At 52.5% G+C, this 13,433-nt stretch overlaps 1 protein-coding gene across 2 annotated transcripts in view; it reads right to left on the minus strand.

Moving 5' to 3' along the window:
- The window catches only part of CHST7 (carbohydrate sulfotransferase 7), a 31,530-nt gene extending 18,916 nt beyond the window's left edge, over positions 1–12,614 (minus strand). Inside the window, exons 1-2 of one of the 2 annotated variants that reach the window (XM_059385503.1) lie at positions 11,031–12,614; positions 4,128–4,319 (exon numbers count right to left, since the gene is read on the minus strand). In XM_059385503.1, coding sequence (XP_059241486.1) covers positions 11,067–12,530 — 1,464 coding nt within the window. In that variant the 5' untranslated portion in view covers positions 12,531–12,614 and the 3' untranslated portion in view covers positions 4,128–4,319; positions 11,031–11,066. Of the gene's footprint in view, positions 1–4,127; positions 4,320–11,030 lie in introns of those variants that run through there. The other variant, XM_059385501.1, reaches the window with a different exon arrangement.
- Between the last annotated feature and the right edge of the window lie 819 nt (positions 12,615–13,433).

Genomic DNA, 13,433 nt, shown 5'->3' on the forward strand with positions numbered 1-13,433 from the left:
CGATCCCAGGACCCTGAGATCATGACCTGAGCCGAAGGCAGCAGCTTAACCCACTGAGCCACCCAGGTGCCCAATAAATAGATCTTTAAAAGCAAAGGGCTTGGGGTACCTGAGTGGCTCAGTGGGTTAAGCCTCTGCCTTCGGCTCAGGTCATGATCTCGGGGTCCTGGAATCGAGCCCCGCATCGGGCTCTCTGGTCAGTGGAGAGCCTGCTTCTCCCTTCTCTCTCTGCCTGCCTCTCTGCCTACTTGTAATCTCTGTCTGTCAAATAAATAAAATCTTTTAAAAAGTTTTAAAAAAATAAAAGCAAAGGTTTAACAGCAGAGAGCAGGTTCAGGTTGGCACAGGATGTGGGAACAGGTAAACCAGCCCTCCCCCGGGCCCACAGGACTACAAGAGACTGCCAGAGACTGCCGTATTTAGGAGCAGGACTCAAATTTTTCCTGAGCTCAGAACTATTTCATTTTCCCTTTGTTGAGAAATAAAAAATAAAATGAATTTAAAAGGCACTCAGTAATGCTGGGAATTCTGTTGTTCTCTGGCAGGGTGTGTTGGTGTGGGTTTATTTTCAGCCAACGATGTCCTCTTTGAAAAACAGTCCCCTTTGCCATTCCTTGCTGGGGAAAGCTGGGGGAGGGGGCAGAGCGCACAGGAGGGCAAGAGCTGTTTGCAGAACCTGAAAAATGCATTATTTTCCTTTATTACCTCCGTCTTGGTGATACCCTTTTCTAGAGCAAGAAACAGCTTCTGCTTTATTGCTCCTATAGCCCGTATATCCAACAGATGCCAGCTGTAGGCTGTGTAAAAGGAAGTCCTATTTTTGTTTGATTTTCTTTTTAATTTAAATTCAATTAGCCAACTGATAGTACATCATTAGTTTTCGGGTGTAGTGTTCACTAAATTATCAGTTGTGAATCACACCCGCTGCTCACCCCAACCTGTGTGCTCCTTCATGCCCATTCCCCCTGTTACCCCGACCCCCATCCCCCTCCCCTCCAGCAGCCCTCTCTTTCCTAGAGTTTAGAGTCCTGGAGGTCCTATTTTTAAAAAATTATCTCCGTTTTAGTCTTTTTGGCTTACTGTTCCCGTAATTTCTCTGAAGCACTGACGAGTCCTTTCTTGTAAAGCCTGGCCTCAGTCATGGGGCTGGGGAGTGACCCCAAAAGCTCTGGGGTCTTTTTCTCTACAGCCCCCCAAGTTCATGCTGGGGGCTGCTCCTATCGTCCCTCAGTTTGTCATCTTTACAAAAGAACTCACCGTCTCAAGCCGCTACCAGCTCCCCATACCTCCCAAGTGACTGTCCGGTTCTATTTTCGACTTTCGGTTCAGGCTGGTTTCTCTGCTTCCCGCCTGCTGTTACCATGACCCCAGGACACCCATCACACAATGTTCATCTCTCCAAGCTGGCCCTTGAGACACTGGCATGTCAGACCAGATTTGAGGCCTCTTGCTGGCAGGGCCCAGGGACTGCCCTGTGCCTTCTGGGGCTCCTTTTAACACCTACTTTAAGGGCTTAACAGAAAGCACTTCCATTCCACACACAAACTGCCCCCCTCAACCCCGTCTGCCTCAGTGGCTGTTTCCAGAACGTCGTTCTGTGGCAAAGCTCCTAGCCTCTCATGTTGATTTCAGGGGAGGGGAGTCTCTGAACACCGTCACTCATCCTTGAAGGCAAACATGGTGGTTGTGCTTATCGCCTCTCAACCCCTGAGAAATAGCCACTGTCAGCCAATGCTCTCCTCGGCATCCGATGGGTCTTTAATGTGAACGAGGCCAGCTGCAGAGGTCACACTGGGTTGCTGGCAAGGTGCCCGCAGGCTGGGGAGGCGGGTGGGGAGCAAAGCTGAAGGGTTCCAGTTCTCACGGAGACATCACTGAGCTCTGCGACTTTTCTCCAATTGAAACTGCTTCCTGTTCAGCTCCCAAATGGTTCTCCACTTCCCCGTGTGCTTGAACTTGGGCCAGGGCTAGGTCTTAGTCCTTACTGTTCTTGTTCTATACCGCACCTAGGCAGAAATGCTTCTTTCAACAGAAAATTCCTTCAGCTCCACTAAGAGGCTGAGGAGCCAGGAGATCTCACAGAGAGAGCTTCATTTCTAAGTCACCTTGTTCAGCTGGAACAGTGGGGCCAGAAAAATGAGACCAGCTTGGCTTTTTTACTTTCTATTCTTCTCTGGGCTGTTCACATGGAGGGCAGCCTGAGAAAAAGCAGACTGAGGAATTTTAAGCCAGCTGCTTATAAATGTTTTTTAAAAGCATTGCTCGGACTATTTATATTACATTTGTATTCATGGGAAGAGAATCTCTACTCAGACTAAAAAAACCTCTTTGAAAACCCTCTGAATCCTGTCTGGACAACTGCAAATGGGCATTTCTCCTCTCCCCTCCCAACCCAGACTACAAACAGGGCTCTCAGGAGCACAGAGAAAACATAGCAAGGGTTAAATCTTATTTAGAAATCAGCCAAATCTGGGGTGTCTGGGCAGCTCAGTCGGTTAAGCGGCTGCCTTCGGCTCAGGTCATGACCCCAGGGTCCTGGGATCAAGCCCCTCAGCATCCAGTTCCCTGCTGGGTTGGAGAGAGCCGGCTTCTCCCTCTCCCACTCTGTCAAGTATTGTGCATAGTTTTTTTTAAAAAAGGTGATCAGGTTTTTTTTAAGATTTTTTGTTTATTTCACAGAGATCACAAGTAGGCAGAAAGGTGCGGGGGTGGGGGGGGGGAGAGCAGGCTCCCCACTGAGCAGAGAGCCCGATGGGGGGCTCAATCCCAGGACCCTGAGATCAGGACCTAAGCCCAAGGCAGAGGCTTAACCCACTGTGCCACCCAGGCACCCCAAAAGGTGATCAGTTTTATTTCAAAGCATTTCCGGTCCTTCCATAGGATCCCAGGAATGCCGCCTGCCAAATATATGGGGGCTGCAGGAGGGTTAAGAAGGAGATTTCGTCTGGGCATCCTGGTCACCACAACCCAAGGTGCAGGCCCTCCTTCACCAACTGAGATGCACTGTGGGGTCAGAGAGAGCCAGGGTTCAGGCAGGAAGCGTTTTTCCACCCACCACACTAGCCAGAATGAAAACATTCGGCAAAATCCATGTTGGTGAAAATCTGGGACACAGACACTCCCAGAAACAGCTGGTGGGAGTGAACACTGGTGCAAGTCTGAAGAACTTTACCTCTCCAAATGCAAACCGTGTACACCCTTTGCTACATAAGGTCACCCTACTGAAGATGTTTTTCTTAGAGATATACTTACATGTGTGCAAACGACACTACAGAAAATGTAGCAATGAACTGTTGGGACTAGGAACTAGCTGAATATATTATAATACACTCCTATGGTGTTTAACTAGGCTTTGTTATTTTATTTCCATAACCTCTATTTTAAAAAAAAAACCTAAGTACATTTTATTTTATTTATATTTTGGGGGGGCAGGGAATGGCAGAAGAGGGGAGAATCTCGGGCAGAGTCCTCGCTGAGCACGGAGCCCAATGTTGGGCTTGATCTCATGACCCAGAGATCATGACCTGAGCCAAAATCAAGAGTCGGACGCTTAACTGACTGAGCCACCCAGGCACCTCTATTTCTGTAACCTTTAGATCATACCTCACAAATAAGATTTTGTCACAGCTGGATTTAGTGGAAGCAGAAGAATCAAGTCCACGATTTTCTGCAACACTGGTACAAAAAAGGCCAGGGAACGATGCCTTAGAAAAGATGATTCATAAAAGACCATCAGAAAAGCCCCTAAGCAAAAGCTAAATAATTCATCATTATGTTTAATATGAATAGGTACAGATTTATTACAGTGAGCTGGCATTAAGCTCCTTGCTCAAGCCCATACATCTTTCCAAAAACATTACGGATCCTCTAAAGGATAAATGCATGAACTCAGCAGCACTTTGGACGCTGCTAGCTGCTGGAACATTCCATAGAAAAATGGAAAACAATTTTGTGAGAAGACGATGGCAACAAACAGCAGCCAGTATTCTCAGGCTTTCAAATTACCAAAGAGCATATACAATTTTAGTCTAGAAAAAGTCCGCATTTTTTTTGAAAATTCAAGTTTTAGAATGAAAAGCAACCTCCCCTCCCCTCCCCTCCTTAACAGGCACAGAAATACTGGAAAAAGTTCCTACATCGTTTACATAAAGAAAAAAACATGGCCTTATTAGTTCTTAAATGCAGTCCACCCACAGACTCTTCAAACACGGGTGCTGCTCGGGCCCTCGGCGGGTGGCCAGGAGCTGGGAGGGTGGGCGGAAAGCAGCAAACAAGTTCCCCCGATGTGTTTTCTCCAGCGCCTGATGGACTTCAGGTACCTGTCCAAAATAGAGATTTAGGAACGCCTGGGTGGCTCAGTCGGCTAAGCCTCTGCCTTCCGCTCAGGTCATGATCCCAGGGTCCTGGGATTGAGCCCCGCATTGGTCGGGGCGGGGAGCCTGCTTCTCCCACTCCTTTGGCTGTTCCCCCTGCTTGTGCACACGGCTCTCTCGCTCTCGCTCTCTCTCTCGGAGGCAAATAAATAAATATTTTTTTAAAAACAAATAGTGACTGAGAATCTGGAATTTGTGAATTCTTTTCACTGTCTTCTTCAAAGTCACGTTTTGTAAAATCTCACCATTGCTGTCTGGTTTCTGAACTTGTGCAGAAACCCGTTTCGGTCAAGCACCACTAACTGCCCACAAATGGTGGGAATGGACGTTGGTGCGGCCACTTAATGGGAAAAGGTGTGGTGGTTCCTCAAAAAAAAATGAAAAATAGAGCTGCCCTGTGATCTGGGAATTCCACTGCTGGGTACTTATGCAAAGGAAAGATAAACACTAACTAACCCAGAAAGATATCTGCTCCCCCATGTTCACTGCAGTGTCATTCACAGGAGCCCAGCCCCAGCAGCCACCTAAGCACCCATCAACGTGTGAATGCACAAAGACAACGTGTCTTGTCTCTATACAGTGGCATATCAGGCAGCCATAAACCAGAAGGAAACTTGTCACTTGTGAGAGTCTGGATGGACCTTGAGGATAATACGTTTACAAACTAAGTCAGAGAAAGACAAATACCGTAGGATCTTCCTTATATGTGGAATCTGAAAACAAACTCATAGAGAGAACAGGCTGGTAGTTGCCGGAGCCAGACGGCAGGCGATGGGCAAAAGGGGTGAAGGGAATTGAAAGGCACACACTTCCGGGTCGAAACTGAATGATTCGTGGAGATGTCGTGTACAGCACAGCGATTGTAGTTAATAACACTAGAAGGCATATTTCAAGGTTGGTAAGAGAACAGATCTTAAAAGTTCTCATCCCCAGGAAAAACATGGTTAACTAGGCTGTGATCCTTTCACAATATACACAAATACAGAATCACCACACCGTGCACCTGAAACTAATATTACATTCTAAGTCAGTTCTATCTCAATGGAAAACATTTAAGGAATCAAAATTGAAAAGACTTAACTACCTCAAAATACGTTTGAACTTGCAGAAAATGTTTTCTAGACAAATACCACAAGAAATGTATTTCTTCTAGGAAACACATGTGGTTGCTTCTAGAAAGTAAGACTCGTGGGTGGTATTTTATATCCTTCTATGATAGCACTGTTGAACTCTTTTTCACCTTGTGCTTATAGGATTTTGAAAAAAACTTGGGGGTGTTAGTCTCAACATAGCACCTGATTTCAATCCACTGTATTATCTGGGCTTGTTTCGCCGTCCACAGATGGGGATGCCATGCACCTCGTAAAGTGCCCCAGAGGACTAACAACACACATGAAGCGAGTAACACCGTGCCCAAGAAAGGCGTGCAATAAACGTCACCTCCCCTTAGCTCTGAGGAACCCTGGAGATCCTCTTAACCTCCATTCTTACTGGCAAGAACACTAAAGCCAAAAAGGTTTAGGGGCTCACCCCAGGTCAATCAGAAGTAACCAGGAGAGCCAGGCCCTCAAACCTGTGTTCCGGTACCCTAACATAAAAGCTGATTTCATACACACTAAGGAATGACTCTGGAACTACCCCGTGGCTACACCTCACTTTGGTAGGACCAGCCTCCTCTCCTGCCTCCTGCACCAGACTGGAGGAGTCTGGATTTTTCCCCAAACACCAAATCCACCAGTAACTGAGGGGGTCCTGCCTGGGAAGGCAGCCCCATAGGGGAGCTCCAACTATGTCTCAATCAAAGGCAGCACTAACCCCGCAAGGAGAAAATAAGGATTTGGATGTGGGTGTGTTTTAAGAAAGACTGTTCCATCTTACTGTGCAGGTCAGCTACCCAGATATCCATCCACGTGTACCCCGCCCATCCATACACCCCATCCTAATTTCCAGCCCTCTGACTTGAATACAGCTCCTGCCTTGACTTAGATCAGGAGTGAGTTTGTTTTTTTAAAGATTTATTTGAGAGACGGAGAGCACACGTGCGCAAGAGCGCGAGAGCAGGAGAAGGGGCAGAGGGAGAGGGAGAAGCAGACTCCCCACTGAGCAGGGAGCCAGATGCGCAACTCAATTCCAGGACCCTGAGATTATGAGCTGAAGGTAGTTGCTTAACTGACTGAGCCGCCCAGGCACCCCTGACTTTGAGTTTAAATGGATTTTGTTGAATGACAAATTCTATGTGGGGACAATATTTGATGAATGCCTGTTCTGTGTTTAGGCAAGAGGTTCTCCTTTGAGTGATATTTATGCCTAAGCCCTTTGGGGCATAGTATACTGATGAAGATGAAATGACACTGAAAATGCTTTGGTGGGGATATGGTGGTAGCTGGTCCTGTCTTTTTCTGTTTGGATGGTTTCCTTAGAAAGCAAGCTTTCTGACCATTGCATTACTAGTCTACAGTGCACTTAACCTCCTTTCCTGAATGTGTTCAAAGTGTCCATCTATCTTGTCTAGAACAAAGACCAAGGAGTCTTAAATGCCTACCGGAATGAAATCTTGGGGCCTCCCCAGGGCAGAGGTCAAAGGGAGACATGCTGAAAAGGACAGGACAGTGCATCTGTCTGTTTGGAACAGTAGCGGATAGTGGGCACAATGATGGATTACTAGTAAGAAGCTAGAACAACAAAGCATTTGAAGGCATGTGAGAGGGTGATAAATGGAGCCGTGAATAACTGAAGACAGTTTTTCTCTTTTCATATTTCCACCCTCCAGCTGCCTGGAGCCTCACAGCTCCAAGTTCCTTTACATAAATTGCTATGGTAGACACTCCGCTGCTCATCCGCGGCCCCCCAGTCCCCTATCTGGATATTGTTCCAGGGGAAACAGCCCGGCCCGGGGCGATGGGCCAGGACCCAGGGTCCAGTCCACGGTTCTTGACTTTAGCTGTCTGGGCACAATCAGCGCAGGAGCTTTTAGACCACCCCAATGCCCGGGCAGGTGAACAAGTGCTAGCCAGTATGAAATCGTAAGAGAACCTCAGCTGGGATGCGGGGTGGGTGTTTGGGGAAGGTTTTATCACCAGATTGAAGGAAAGACACAGGAGGGAAAACTCCTCCACCCCTTCCTCACTCACTAACCAGCTTCCTTCCTCCCTTCATGTTAACAACCCTGCATAGTTGTGTGTGGAAGTGACGCTTGCTGCCGAGGCCACCATCCGGTGACAGCCAGAGAAGACGCTGGTCAGTGAAAGGCAAGAAGGTGGAAAAGAGAGGAAAGGGCCCGAGTCCTTGGTTTCGGGTGCTGCGGTCCCCACCCAGCCCTGAGAAATGGTGTCCTGCCTCCCTGCCATACCCTGGCCATCCTGTAAGGCCCGTCCAGAAGTTGCTCAGGTTAATTCACCGGTAGCCCCCTTCACTGCCGGGCTAGGGGCTGTCACCACCTAGACCCCCAGGCCTGACCTTTACTGCCTCCTGCTTGTACTCACTGACCCTCTGTCCCATGTTTTTCCTTAAGCTCTTCTTCCCAGCTTCTCTTAAGGCAAATGGAAACCAAAAAAGCACTCCCGAACTAAAGCGACCACCCGGACGTGACCTCCAGCCAGCCCAGACTGCTTTGAGCATAACCCCCGAGCCCCACTCACCGATGTGGCGATAGACCATGGAGTGACCTCTAGAATGACCGACAGCTACCTTTACTTCATTGTGACCCTAAAATCTCCGTCCAAGGAGGACCGCAAGCCTCCTTTACAGAGCAGACGACGTATCAGCAGGTTGCCTTAAATCGCATGTTATGGCCACCTCTCCAGATGATCCCAATGTTCATCCTAACCCTAAATAAAAGGAACCCATTCACCGTTCACCCTTGCTCAGGGAGTCACGGCTTTGCAGGTTATTTCCCGTGATCTTATTTGATGCAAAGTTTCCTTTGTGCAACAACTCCACCTGGTGTATCTGTGATTCACCAAGGGTCCAGCTCCCGGTTGGCTCAGTTACACGCGTGTGGATGATGCCCCGCGGGAGGCCAGCCAGGGGGAGGGCGGCTGTAGAGTCACTGGCTTTCCTGCGCAGGTGCTGTCGGCAGCTCAGGGGTATTTTATAGGAGTCGTTCAGCAGCTTGAACTTATTCATAATAAAGCTAAGTGTGGGGCGTCTGGGTGGCTTAGTCCTTAAATGGCTGCTTTTGTCTCAGGCGGTGATCCCAGGGTCCTGGGATGGAGCTCCACGTCGGGCTCCCTGCTCCTCGGAAAGCCTGTTTCTTCCTCTCCCACTCACCCTGCTTGTGCTCTCTCTCTCTAGCTGTCTCTCTGTCAAATAAATAAAATCTTAAAAAAAAAAATCTAAGTGTGTTTCCCACCCCAGCCTAGACTCTTAGCCTGGCCCAGGTGCCAAAGGTGCTGCCAGGGGACTCTAAGGGGGTCAGGTAAGGAGTGATGCTGAGCTTGGGGCTCTAACTCCCATGCCGTTTCCCCTCATGCTCACCAGGCCAGGTGTGACTTTGGGCCGGTTACCTGACTTAGTGCTCTGAGTCCCAGATTCCTCATCTGTAAAACTGATAAATCAGTCAAAATAATGACACCTGTACAAAGCCTAGCTTGATGCACGGCATGGTGGGGGGGCGGGTCGGGGAGGGAGTCCATCCCCTTCCCCAGAGGAGAGTGGGGCAGATTTTCTGGCAACTTCTTGGTGGATCAGGAAGGTTATCTTTATAACGAATCCACTGGTTGGTGGCGATGTGGTAAGAGCCCAATAATTCCAGCAGAAGTGTGGGAAGAAGGGCTCAGTCACCAAAGTATGGAGAAGCCTAGAGCTTGCTCCCAGATGTCCCTGCAGCCCTACAAAGGAAGCCTCCCTGGCCTTCGGGACGGGAAGGCAGCACCAAGGTCCCCCACCCAGATTCTAACTTCCTGGAGGAAGGACGCAGATTGTACCCTCTAGCCTCCTCTCTATTCTCTTTCCTACCTCGCCCCCGTCTGAGCTCAGTCGATGCTAGTAAAAAATGAAAACAATGATCAGCCGTCAGTTCTTAAAGCCATAAAATGCTGCAGCATTAGTTCTGGAGAGGCTTTCCCTAGGCCTGGGAGGGAAGGGGAGGGGCCATTATGTTACTTACATCTGCAAAAACAGGATTAGCAGATGAAAGGATGTTTTTGTTAAGATGTGACAAGTCACCCTGTGCCTTACCTTCCTTTGCTCTGGAAATCAGGAAAGAACACAGACTTCCTAGCAATTACAGAAACTGACGGAGAAAACCCCTTGATTACTGGGAGAAAAGTCAGTTTCCGTAAGCACAGGCAACCCTGGGCTATGAAACAACCACCAAATCCATCCTCATTAACATCTTCAACTTCCTCCTCAGAGCTTCATCCCAGGGGAATACTGAATTACACTATAAAATAATGAATGGAAACTTAAGTCACTTCCACCCACTCGGCCGGGCTTTTTTTCCTCCTCCTCCGGACTGCACAGGGCAGAGGCCTGCCCCCTTCCAAGTCACACAGAGTTTGGGGAAACACGCTCCCATCCCGCTAACTAGACTCCTAAGGTCAGCATGGTGCAGAACAAAACTCTTTCCTCAGCCCAACAATGTACAGGCCAGACACGGACCCAGACACTGAACACATGCTAAGGTCATTTACGCCTCATCTTAGCATCTTTAGAGAAAGAACACAAAAAACTGGGACCCAGGGGACTGTGTATTTCTACAGCCAAAGCTGCTACTGGCACTCTAAGATTCCCTCTCTCAGAGGGACAGAGCTGGGTGCAGAAAGCCCAGCCCTCAGGTCTTGTCGGCACTAGAGGAAGCTGACTAGGCAGCTTTGGTGACCTGATGTGAATGGGGTATGGTCAAATATCCTGCCAACGCCAGCCATGGAGGGGGTGGGCAGGGAGATGCTCCACCAGCCAGGGGAAAGCAAAGTCCATTCTAGGCAGCTATACCACAGCATGAGACACACACGTGTGCAAAAACTGTTGCAAGTAAGGCCTTGTCTACACCTAACACTTGCCAACTTAGAAGGCAAGGCCCGGAGCTGCGCTTTACCGATACAAAGGTAGAGAGTAAGTATGAAAGAGATTTGGGGTAGGGAGGATCAGAGTCGATAACTTTGCACCAAATCCCACTTTGGGTTTACTCCGTGCCTGCAAACACTGCTGCAATGTTTCCCCCAAGGAACATAGTGGTGTCAAGATAAAATCAATCAACCTCAAACGGTCCCCGAAATCAGATACTTTTCATGTCAATTTCCAGTCTCAAGTTCCATTATGACGGTTGCAAACCTTCTTTACTCTCCCCAGGCCTCTTCCCTCCTCCAGCCCTCTTCTCTCGCCCTCTCCTCGCCCCAACCTCAACAGGTGACCAACCTTAACTCCTACTTCATAGCGGGGGCCCAGAGTGCGGAGACCTGGGTTCTGCCTCAGCCAAACTTAACCCCTCTCGTCTCAGGGCCCTCCTCTGAGGGGGCAGGTGGCTAAGCTGAAGACCCCGAAGAGTCTCCTCCAAATTCTACCAGCCGTGCTTTCCCACCAGCTCAGATTTATTCAGGGACTACAGCATCCCCTCCCCCCCCCACCCCGCCCCACCACCGCCCCTTTTCCCTGCAGGCTGGTCTGAGCTCCCCCAAAGACCTTTCCCTGCCCCCAACCCGCCCAGGGCCACCTTACCCGGATCCGTCCCGCGGGCGCGTGTGACCGAGCAGCCTACGTGGCGCCATCGGCCTCAGTGTCAGGCGGGCTCTCCTCGTCCACGGGTTGCTCCAGGTCGCCCTCCTCTCCACTGCGAGGGTAGGCCAGCAGGCGCATGGCTGGAGCGCAGGCCGCCTCCACCTGGCGAACCTGCTCTCGGCTCAGGCGCTCGCGCCAGGCGTGCACGGCCTCGCGGGCGTCCCTCGCCGACAGGTGGAAAGGTCGGTCCGCACCGTAGGCCGCGCCCCGCGTCATGTTGAGCGCAAAGGCGTCGAGGGCGGCGAGCGCGCGCAGCCCGGAGAAGCGCAGCAGGCGGCGCAGCTGGGTGCGCGGCTGCCGCACCAGGTCCTCGTAGCGCAGCCTCAGGTAGCGGCGCCGCAGCCAGGCGGGCGCGCCGCGCGCGAACAGCAGGTCGCGCAGCCAGGCTTCGCAGATCACCTCAAGCGCGCCGGTCAGGAAGAAGTCCGCGCGCGGCGCGGCGGGCAGGGCACGGGACTGGCCCCCGGGCCGAGCGCCCACGCCGTGCGCCAGTAGCACGCGGTGGAAGCGGTCACCCCGCTGGCGGGTGCGCAGCACCTGGATGCTCTCGCGCAGCAGCCCCTGCCTGGACTTGAGGCGCGAGTTGTGCACGGCCCGCGGGTCGCGGAAAAGTTGCACCACCTTCAGATTGAGGCCGGGGTCACGCAGCAGAGGCACCAGCACGCCCAGGTCGAGGAGGCGCACGTCCTTGATGACTACCACCGGGTACTTGCGGCACTCGGCCTCCAAGGCGCGCAGAGCCACGGGCGGGCAGCTGCGCTCGCAGGTTGCATCCTCGACGAGGCCGACCTCAGCGCGGGCACGGGGGGCGCCGGGGCACAGCGGCGGCGAACAGATGACCTTGTTGGTCCGCCAGCGAAAAAGGGCGGCCGTGGTGAGATTGGCCGCGCCCGGGGCGCGCGCGGCCGGGTCCCCCGGTGGCGCGTACAGCCGCAGGACCGAGAAGTCGCAGCGGAAGAGCGAGCGCAGCATGTCGCGCAGCGCGCCCTGCAGGCTTTCGGCGTCGCCCGGATACAGCGCCTGCCACAGATGCCACATGGGCTCATACAAGTAGAAAACGTCCGGGTGCTGGTTAAAGAGCTCGCCCAGGAACGACGAGCCTGTGCGCCAGGTGGCATGCACGTAGATGTGCTGCTTCTCGCGCGACACCGCCTCCCCGACGGCGCCGCTGAAGTTGCCCGGAACCCCGGGGGACTGGCCTGCGTTGCCGCCCTCCTCAGCCGGCCGCGCCTCCCCGCCCTGCTCGCGCTCGCCCGCCGCCGCCGCCTCCAGGCTCCAGACTCCCAGGCTGCGCTGCACGCCTGGGCAGTGCCCAGCGCCCTTGTCACCGTCGCGGCCGCCGTCCAGCACGGAGGGGATGAGCAGCAGCACCAGCGTGTACAGCACCAACAGCAGCGCGAACTTGCAGTACTCCCGGCGCCGCCGCCGCCGGCCCTTCATCGTTCACCGAGCCCCCAACCCTCCAAGCGGGTGGGGCGCCCGTCCTCTCCCCTTCCTCGGAAATCCCGTCCCTTGCCCGCTCCTCCGGCCTCTTCAGGCCCCTCTGCGCCGGCGGGGGGCTGGGGGGGCGCGGACCGGAGCGACCAACCGACCCGGGCCGCGCATCCAGAAGGGGGAACTTAGGAAGCGGTGGTGCGGGTGACGGCGCCCCTGCCCTCTCTCGGCTCAGCCGCTGGAAAGCCGCCTATTGGCTGGTCCGGCCGCCGCCCGCCCCGCCTTCAGCCTCGCAGCTTCTCCCCGCCTCTTCACCCGCCCGGGATCACCCACAGCTCTGCCAGATCTGGGCGGGGTTCCCGCGGGGTGGGGACGATGGATGGGGCGCACCGAGCCAGACCCCACCTTTCCCCAACCCCTCGGTCGTGAAGTCAAGTCTTCCCTAATTGACTTCAGGCAAGGGAGGGGCTCCTGTGGACGGAATGTACCCAGTGACTGGACACGGACCCCACCCGGAGAACTCCACCGCCTCTCCGGTTTTTATGTCCCCTGCCCGGTCATCTCTGTCGTTGGCCGACTCGCCTCCATACTATTGAGAGCGGGGCTCCTGGCCTCTATCCACATCCAGCGCCCCCATCAGCCCCGGGGTGGGTGTTACTGAGCTCTGGATGGAGAACTCCTCCGCTAAGACAAAGATAACACAATCGCACACTTGAGCGGTGGACCGGAGGGATGGGGAGAGCTAAAGCGTTCACGCAGGGCCATTAATCGTTAAGACGCAGCTTTTGCGAACTTTTAAGTGTTGTGTTCTTCAGGGTCTTTGCCCGCTGAGGGCTATGCGCATTTCTAGACACCGTGAAGATCCCTTCACTCGTTTGTAAAATGCAGATAATTTTTAGCACCTCCGTA

This window comes from Mustela nigripes, chromosome X, assembly GCF_022355385.1.
Source record: "Mustela nigripes isolate SB6536 chromosome X, MUSNIG.SB6536, whole genome shotgun sequence".
NCBI classification, from domain to species: domain Eukaryota; kingdom Metazoa; phylum Chordata; class Mammalia; order Carnivora; family Mustelidae; genus Mustela; species Mustela nigripes.